The sequence below is a fragment of the Leuresthes tenuis genome, unplaced genomic scaffold (assembly GCF_036924035.1).
Source record: "Leuresthes tenuis unplaced genomic scaffold, fLeuTen1.0.hap1 SCAF_22, whole genome shotgun sequence".
NCBI classification, from domain to species: domain Eukaryota; kingdom Metazoa; phylum Chordata; class Actinopteri; order Atheriniformes; family Atherinopsidae; genus Leuresthes; species Leuresthes tenuis.
This window is the reverse complement of record NW_027325376.1, coordinates 19,761,965-19,770,372: the sequence shown is the minus strand read 5'-3', so window position 1 is coordinate 19,770,372 and position 8,408 is coordinate 19,761,965. Positions and strand designations below refer to the sequence as shown.

The following is an 8,408-nucleotide window of genomic DNA, read 5'->3' as shown; positions in this document are numbered from 1 at the left end:
AAACTTAAATGAATGATCCATTATTATGGTTCTGCAGAACTGACACAGGAAGCAAAACATCTAAAACATTCAAGGAAAGGGGCCCCCAAGAAAGAGGATTGGGAAACATCATGCTATGAATAAGGTAGAATATCCTCCTTTCCATATTTCTTTATATATGTTGTCTTCCTGTTTTTATTACTGTTGTGTTAGTCTTGTGTTATTTGACTAGTTTCATACTATAGGTCAAAGCAAATGCTTAGAATATGTTACAGTCTGACCCTGTTACTGCAGCAACCAATCAAATCTAACCCCATTTTTAAGCTGTCGTCTGCTGTTTTGCTTGGCTTGAAACACTCAGACCTCACGACCTCTGAGATGATGCAGCTGTATACGATCCTCTGTGGAATATGTAAGTCTCTGCATGTAACATTTACTCAGGCTGGTATTCTAACCAGCACTACTCTTGGATGTCTGGTGAAATTTGTATAACTTTGTATAATTTTTTACTCAGTTCATTTGTCAACTGTGATCCAGTCAGAGCCAGTGAAACAGGACACTGGTGTGAGATCAGCCACTGTCGGGGAAAATGTGACATTGCATTGCTTCTATAACAGCCAGTCGGCGATGCACTTTTCCTGGTACCGACAAAGCTTAGGAGGCAGACCTGAGATCCTGTCTAATATTTACAAATATGATGAACCTGCCAAAGTCCTCTACAAACTCTGGTTGGAAAAGAACCCTCGTTTCTCTCTGCAAAGAAAGGAGGGGGGGAATCATTTACACATTTCTGACGTCCAGCTCTCAGATTCAGCGACATACTACTGTGGAAGCTCCCACTCAAACATGGTGCAATTTGGAGAAGGAGTCTTTCTGAGTGTTGAAGGTATTGAGCCTCTAGTTTTTCACTGACAGCAACTCGAGGTTTTCCAAGTTTCAGTGTTCCTTTTTCTGAACATGGAAAATGTAAATTGCAATGTTTAAAAAAGCAAAAACACAGATTTGGTAAAACTGTCCCCTGTCAACATCTGTTAGTTTAAGTATGCAGTTCATAATGCCCACTGCTTTATGGTTAAAAAAGCAGTTAAAGTAGTTAAAAATACAAAATACAAATGCAAATACAAAATGCCTATTAATTTACTTTATGTATTGTGATCTAATACAAGAAAATATTTTTTCTCTAAATGTGGATTCTCTTTAGGAGAAAACCACCAGGAAATAATCCAGAAACCAACATCTGAGACCATCCAGCCTGGTGGCTCTGTAACTTTCAGCTGTACAGTATACACGGTGGTGTGTGATGGAGGGTACACTGTCCATTGGTTCAGACATGGATCTCACCAAGGAGTCCTCCACACACACAGGAATCAGTGCGAACCCATCCCAGTTCCAGGGTCTCCTTCACAGAGTTGTGTCTACTATTTGCAGAAGAAGAACCTGAGCTCCTCTGATGCTGGAACCTACTACTGTGCTGTGGCCTCCTGTGGTAAGATGCTGCTCGGTAGTGGAAGCAAGCTGCTCATCAGACACCATGCTGAAGACCAAGTTGCTCAGATAGGAATCTTAGTCTGGCTGTCTATTGTTAGAACTGGGATTCTGTTGCTCTTATTAACCATTTGTCTCCTTGCTTTTGTCAGAAAGAGCTAATAAAGAATGTGGCTGTCTGAGTACAGTCCTCTGCCACAGATTAATAATATCATGAACACAAATTAAAGGCAAATATATCCAAGCTGTTGTACTGTGCTTTTTGTTGCATATTGGTAAATGATTATTTGTCAGAAAGGATGGACTGGCCCTTCAAAAGGTCCTGTTTCATTGTTTTCCAATACTGAATCAAAGATGCTCCAACTCCCTGTACAAATGTGGTCACTTCTGTCTTTTAACGGGCAAAAAGGCAACATCTGAATACCGAACTTGAGGCCTCAAAATGACAGTTCACTAACCATGGCTGACATCACAGTGAGGACATCTACTTCTTATACAAGATCTATATATGAGGTGCTCTCATTAAAGGTATTCTCTCATAATGCTCATCTTGAATCTATTTTGCAAGGCACACGCATACACCACACTGTTATAAAGCTCAGTTATTTATCAGTAAAAATTTTAAACAAAATGAAGACATCCTGCTTGAAACCACGAACACAAAAAGAAAGAGCACAGCATCTGGTCACATAAAACTAGTCACATGACCAGACTGCCCCAATTTACATTTACTGTGCTTTCACTGCTGAGTGCAGGACTGCCACAAACAGACTGAAAGGTGCAGCCTGTTTCACTGAAATGTCACTGCTAAAATAAAAGCTGTCAGCACAGCTCCATTACTCTGGATCCAGAACAAGTTTATTCAAAATTGTCTCTTTGTATACTTTGCAGAAGAGGGACATGCCCTTTCTTGCTGTGCAATTAGTTATTGTAATCTGTTGATACAAAGTGGAAGCTCCTCAGGTCTCAAATTGAGTATATGTCAAGTATATCAAGAATGCAAGACTTGTAAGAGAGAATATATGAAAGATTACGCACAGCTGCCGGTTCAGTGGAAATGGTGCAACAGCAATTTATGGGAATATTCTTGATCATCAGCCCTCTTCCCAGAAAGAAAAATATATCAGGACCAGATATGGGCCAGATGTGTCAAAAGATTCGGTCCGAATTGGTAAAACTGATCCGTACCAGTATCTTTTTGCACAATGGGCCTGACTTGATACAGACTCATTTGCCAGATCTGCAACAGCTTTGGGCCAGCACTGGTCCAGAGCAGCAAAAAAAAAAAAAAGATCCAATTAATATACGGCCCAAATATGGCACAGATGTGGTTCAGATATGGCACAGATTTAAGTACCAAAACTGTATTCAGTAGTGAAACTGAGGGTCAATTTTTTATAGTAGTTTAATGTGTCTAAATGGTTAATTAAGTTTTAATCCATTAAAAATAATGACAATACTTTTTAAGGTTTCATTGAAGTACCATTTATTAACACTTGTTTGCAACCTTTTCCAAGAATGTTAACAAAAGATAAAATCTGTCAAAGACAACCAAGTTAGAACACAGTTTTATTTCAAAGATCTTTCAAAGATCTTGAGTACACTGACCATATGAGAGAGATAATAGGTTTCTGAGTGCTTCTGAGCTGCTGACCGAGGGATGAAAAATATTTCTGATTACCAATAATTTATGGATTAGGTCAAAAAAACAAAACAACAACATTCAGTTGCGACTAAAATACCAGAAAACTCAAACTATGTCATGCCATATAATAGTAATGATACTTTGATTAAAATATCAATTGCAGCTGTGTTACCTGCACTTCTGGTCCCGACGACGACTTCCACGGTTAGATGCTAAGATGAACCATCTGATGACATGTTTATTGAGGTCTATGTCTGTTGCTTGCTTTGCGACATGACATTTGCATACAGCACCAATACAAACAATACTGAGAGCAAATTAATGCTGTAGTCGTAACTAATTTGTTGAAGTGTTCTCTTTGTTCTCTTTGCGTGCGCCTTCTCATAGTGGAGTTAGACAACACTTGCTTCCATCTTTTACTTACGTTTTCAGCAATCGGTACAGGAAAAGCTCTTGAAAAGGGGAGGAATTTAGTGTTTTATAACATAAAGTGCTGCTACTGTTGACATATTGGGCTATAGGTGAATTTCACAGCAAATTTAAATTATTTTGTCCAATTACAGCATAACCATTTATATTTTCCTATATGGCCGAACAAAGCTATTGCAGTACACAGACGATGACAGTGTTAAGAGTAATTTTAGAAGAACTATTCCCCCATTTTTTAGTCATGCAGCCTGCTTACAACATAAACAGAACCATTATGTCACTGAATTTAATTTGTTTTAATATTTTCATAAAGAAACTGCAGCTTACATATATCTTAGCTAATGCTAGCAATGCCAAGTCATTCAAAAGGTATGAAAGCCCAAACGCTATTTACACTACATAGAATGGAAGAAAAAAAAAAAGCCCTTAGTTTTAATATTTGCCACTCTTCCTGATGTGCCCGATTTCCCCATGTCCAACTTTCTGCTGCGTCACGCGTTTTGAGTGCATTTGGTCTACACAGTCCGCCCTAACCAATCATCAGACTGTCAGTCTGATGTAGAGGGCTGCATTGGGATTGGGTCCCGCCAACTCAAATCTCGCGGGAGCGGGCTGTATGAACTTTGCTGCGGGCGGGCACGGGCGGCTAAAAAAAACACTGCAGGATCGGGGTGCAGTGTTGCTAGGTCACCTGTACGATAATTATCGTATTTGTATGATCATTTTGCCCTGTGTACGATGTACATCAATAATCCCAAAAAAGGCCACATATATGATAATTTGACCATTCTGTGAATGTGTGGTTGTAATCGGTTGTAATCAGCCGGTCGCAACTGTCTGTTGGATTTTTTTGTGAACCCTGAAGGCATTTTCAATGCCATGTGACAAGTTTCAAGCCAATTGTGCTTTTCTCTGCGACTTGCACAGTGTCAGCTGCTATCTGGGCCTGGTCTGCGTATTCGTACCGAATCAGTTCCAGTGTAGTTTAACGACTCAGTATGCTCCATGCATGTCTGGTGCAAAGCTGGCGCATGGCGTGTGTGACTGCTAAGTGAATCTGGTGACTTGTGGGCGGATCTGGCACAGTGTGGACTACTGTCTTGGTTATTAAGGTAAAGGACTGTTTTTGTCAAGTGTAAGTCAATGCATTTTCAATAGGTTGTACAGGTGAGAACTGTTCAGAGTGTATTGCACTGAGGATAGTAGTGTGTACTCGAGGGCTGCATTGGGATTGGGTCCCGCCGGGACTCGTGGAGTGTAACACACACGTTGCGGGTGCGGGCGGTAGTCTCATGGTCAGAAATTCAGTGGAGCGGGATGAAGAAAACAGTCCCGCACAGGGCTCTAGTGTGTACCTCATTTAAACAGAATTAGATAGAATACAATATCAAGTACTTTATTTGTCCCCCGGGGGGGCAATTCAAAATGATTTCCACAGATCAAGTGATTCATACACATGTACAGTGTGACGGATCAAGTCTTTTCATAAATATTGTATAGGATGATCTGCTCCTTGGGTGTGTGGTTAATTGTGTAACATTTTAACAACATTTTTCATCATCATCTTGTCAACTGAGAAAGTCCAGGATTTAAACCATACATTTTCTGATAGGTGGATGTCTGCTCCTACTCCTGAGCTACAGCTATAAATATATTATAGGAAGCGCGGGACACAGAACATACATGATTCAATTCCCCTGTAAGTGGGCAACATAAGAGCCTAAAATTACATTTAAAGAATGCAACTTCTAGTGGACGTAAGAGCACATGCAAATTAAATGTCAAACTAGTGTCAGTGATGGCAATGGCAAAATGGTGACAGGGATGTAGCTCAATTAATGTGTTTTAGCCCTTACTGGAATGTTTTTTATCCTAACTGGGTGGTTTTGGTTTCTAACCCTAACCAAGTGATGTAGTAACATCCCTTAAAACACAACCAATAACTGAGTAAGTGTTATTGTAGCAAGTCGTTGTGTTGATGTGTCACCAAGGGAACCAGCAAAATGGCATCCATTAAGGTAATTGTAACATAATAAAAAGAATGACATGAGTGTGCGTATGTTAATAGGTGAATGTGGCTTGTAGAGTAGTGTTTAAAATATAGAAGATATAATCAGAATTATAATCTGAATACCGTGTTGCGCCAAACACAATCGCTTTTCCAAGGTAGGCTTTATGAATATGAAGCTACTCTTGATGCCGAAGTACTGCTTATTTATTCATTTTTGTTAAAAAACGTCATACATATTAATGCCAAACCTGATGGGGGTACAAGGGAAGAGGGAGAGCAAAGAAAAAGAAAAGGAAACAAAACAGAGATACAAAGAAATTATATGAGAAGACAACGAGAAAAACGATACAGAACACAACTGGCCACTACATCTGTAGAAAGAGGGAACAGAAAACATCTTACGGCCTCTGTGGGGAAACCAGGCAAAGAATCATCAGGAGCACCTGCATGCAGACAAACAGAAAAAAAAAAAAAGAAACGCAAACGGCAACAACACTAGCAGCAAATATAAGGAACATAACTGTGGATACTGATGGTTTGAAACCACAACTGCATGATAACTATGTGACTGAGTGAATCTGTGTGTGTGAAGATGCTAAATATATTGTACAGGTCTTGCATGAATTGTTCTTAATCATGGATGCAGAAGGCTAGCGCCATCCCTCAAAGGATCAGACGCTCACAGAGAGAGCCCCATGACCCAGGCAGTCGCCAGCCCCCAAGGAGCACAGAACTCAGGCAGCCCACTGCAGGGACAACCACGCAGCAGAGGAATACAGAGCCCCCACGACCACTGGGGCAGAGGCCCTCAGCAAACCAACAACACATGCCCCAGTGCCCCAGCAAAGTGCCCTGGAGCCCAGATGCATGGTGTAGCAGCGAGAAGGGGTGACTGTGTGCAAGTTTCCCCTCCAGGAACAGCACAAGCCAGAGGACAACAAGTCCCTGACCCAGACCCAAACACAGGCAACAAAAAAAAACACATACTGTCATTGGAGACACCCACTCAAGGTCCCCTGGAGGCTGTGATGGCGTCCATGTGGACACAAAGCTTTAAAGCTGTCCAATTCATTTCTCGACATGTAGTGTCACATATTTTGTTTAACAACTACATTACTCCCTATTCAAAGAAAGTGGATCAATTAAATGGCCAGGGTCAATTTTAACTTCATTTCAGCTGTGCATGTAATCAAACTGAATAATAGTTTGTTGGCTGCAATTTGGCTGTAACCAAATCAAAACCAAAAGCAGTTCAAAACGGAATTATTTCTGTTTCACTGTAAAGCCCTGCTGCTTCATTGTAAGTGATGTCAGATGGGCCGCTGTCATAGGCAGAATCAAATTATCAACAATAGTCTTGATGTGATAATAATAGATTTATTTGATCATTAATGAATAACAATGGAAATGTATGTATGTTAAATCTTAAGAAAAGTAAAACTGTTTATTTTAGTTGAGGTTCTCAAAGCCCAACAGTATCACATAGTAAAGCATGAAAAAAAAAAATCAACCTTCTTAAACGTACTGCTATGATTAGAAAAATAAAGGAGAGTGAAAAACAACAAAGCAACATCAACTCACACTGAAGGCATCCTTTACATAACAAAGATAAAACATCAAAAACAATTGAGGTACCTCAATTGTACCTCACAATTGAGGTACCTCACCACAGCAACTAAAAACAGATGGTTTTGTCAAGATCTACATCAACTCTCCAAAGACATTCAAATATACCACAGTATTATGCAAATAGTTGATATCACATGTCAGCTTACATCCAAATGTAAAGCAGAGTATACAAATTCAATCGCTTTGTTTTTCCTCTGTCTTCTTAATCTGTGTGGCAGGTTAACACTTAAAGCAACGTAATGGAGGCTGTCAGCATCTTGGTAAACCTGGAAACAAAATGTGTTACCAGTAAATCACAGAAGACAAAGAAGCCATCGTTGTGTTGCTAAAAGTGGCTTGAATGAAATTTCATGTATTAATCCAAGTTTAATTTACCTCTGTGTTTGTGGTGGAGAGAGCTGAACGTCTTTCTGGAGTCTCAGACTGTGACAAGAAAGTTTATTTGATGAAAAAGCCAAATTCAGCTAGGTTGTTAGCATTACAAAATAGTAGCTACCTGGTAATTGGCATCTGATTTTTTTCATGTACAATGAAAAATCTAGCAAAATGCTCAGTGTGGTGGTGAATGTCAAAGCTCCACTTTAGAAATACACTAAGAGCAGAGAGTTAATATCCACTGCAAAACCAGAGATCAGAAAGTGTGCTCAGCTTTGCTCTCCACATACAAATTTAACACAAGCAACTGCCCATCGAATAATTAAAGTACTGCTAAGAAAAATGACTCAACTTTGAAATTCAGTTTGGTACCATTTCCAAACAGTATGTGTCCACAGCATGTTTGTGTGTTGAGATTTTTCTGCCTCCCTGGGTGTAATTGAGTCCTGGATGCGATCCTTACGGTCTTTAAACCAGTAAATACTGTGTTTATTAAGTTGCTGAGTCTGAAAGATGCAAATCTCTAATCATCAAGTGATTTTTGCCATTTTCTGTCTCCAGCATAAAGTGGGGATTGTTCTTCAACTTAATATAAATGGAGCTGCCCACATTATATTTACAGAAGAAAGAGATGAGCCTTGAGCTCTGTCCCACAGTTTGCTTGTACCAGTAAACCCTTATAGAACTGTCGCCTCTGTAAAAACATTGTAATGTCATTTTTTGATGAACGGAGGAAGGCCATTTCTGATCAGTCGTTTGAAATGAATGAAACAAAACAAATGTATGGTTACTTTTCTATGATGAAGTGCATAACGTGTGAGCTGACAAAAGCAATATCAAGTCATTAAGGTGTGA

General features: G+C 39.7%; 1 protein-coding gene across 1 annotated transcript; it reads left to right on the top strand.

Annotated features, from left to right (window-relative positions):
• The first annotated feature begins 267 nt into the window (after positions 1–267).
• On the top strand, positions 268–1,626 carry LOC140281936 (basement membrane-specific heparan sulfate proteoglycan core protein-like). Its single transcript, XM_072376449.1, has 3 exons — positions 268–391; positions 494–865; positions 1,181–1,626. The coding sequence occupies exons 1-3, from the start codon at positions 358–360 to the stop codon at positions 1,624–1,626; spliced, it is 852 nt and encodes a 283-aa protein (XP_072232550.1). The 5' UTR covers positions 268–357.
• Positions 1,627–8,408: the final 6,782 nt, after the last annotated feature.

Coding starts and splice junctions, on each gene's coding strand:
- LOC140281936 (XM_072376449.1), top strand. CDS start 358: ATGATGCAGCTGTATACGATCCTCTGTGGAATAT. Junction 392..493: donor TACGATCCTCTGTGGAATAT/GTAAGTCTCTGC, acceptor TTTTTTACTCAG/TTCATTTGTCAACTGTGATC. Junction 866..1,180: donor AGTCTTTCTGAGTGTTGAAG/GTATTGAGCCTC, acceptor GATTCTCTTTAG/GAGAAAACCACCAGGAAATA.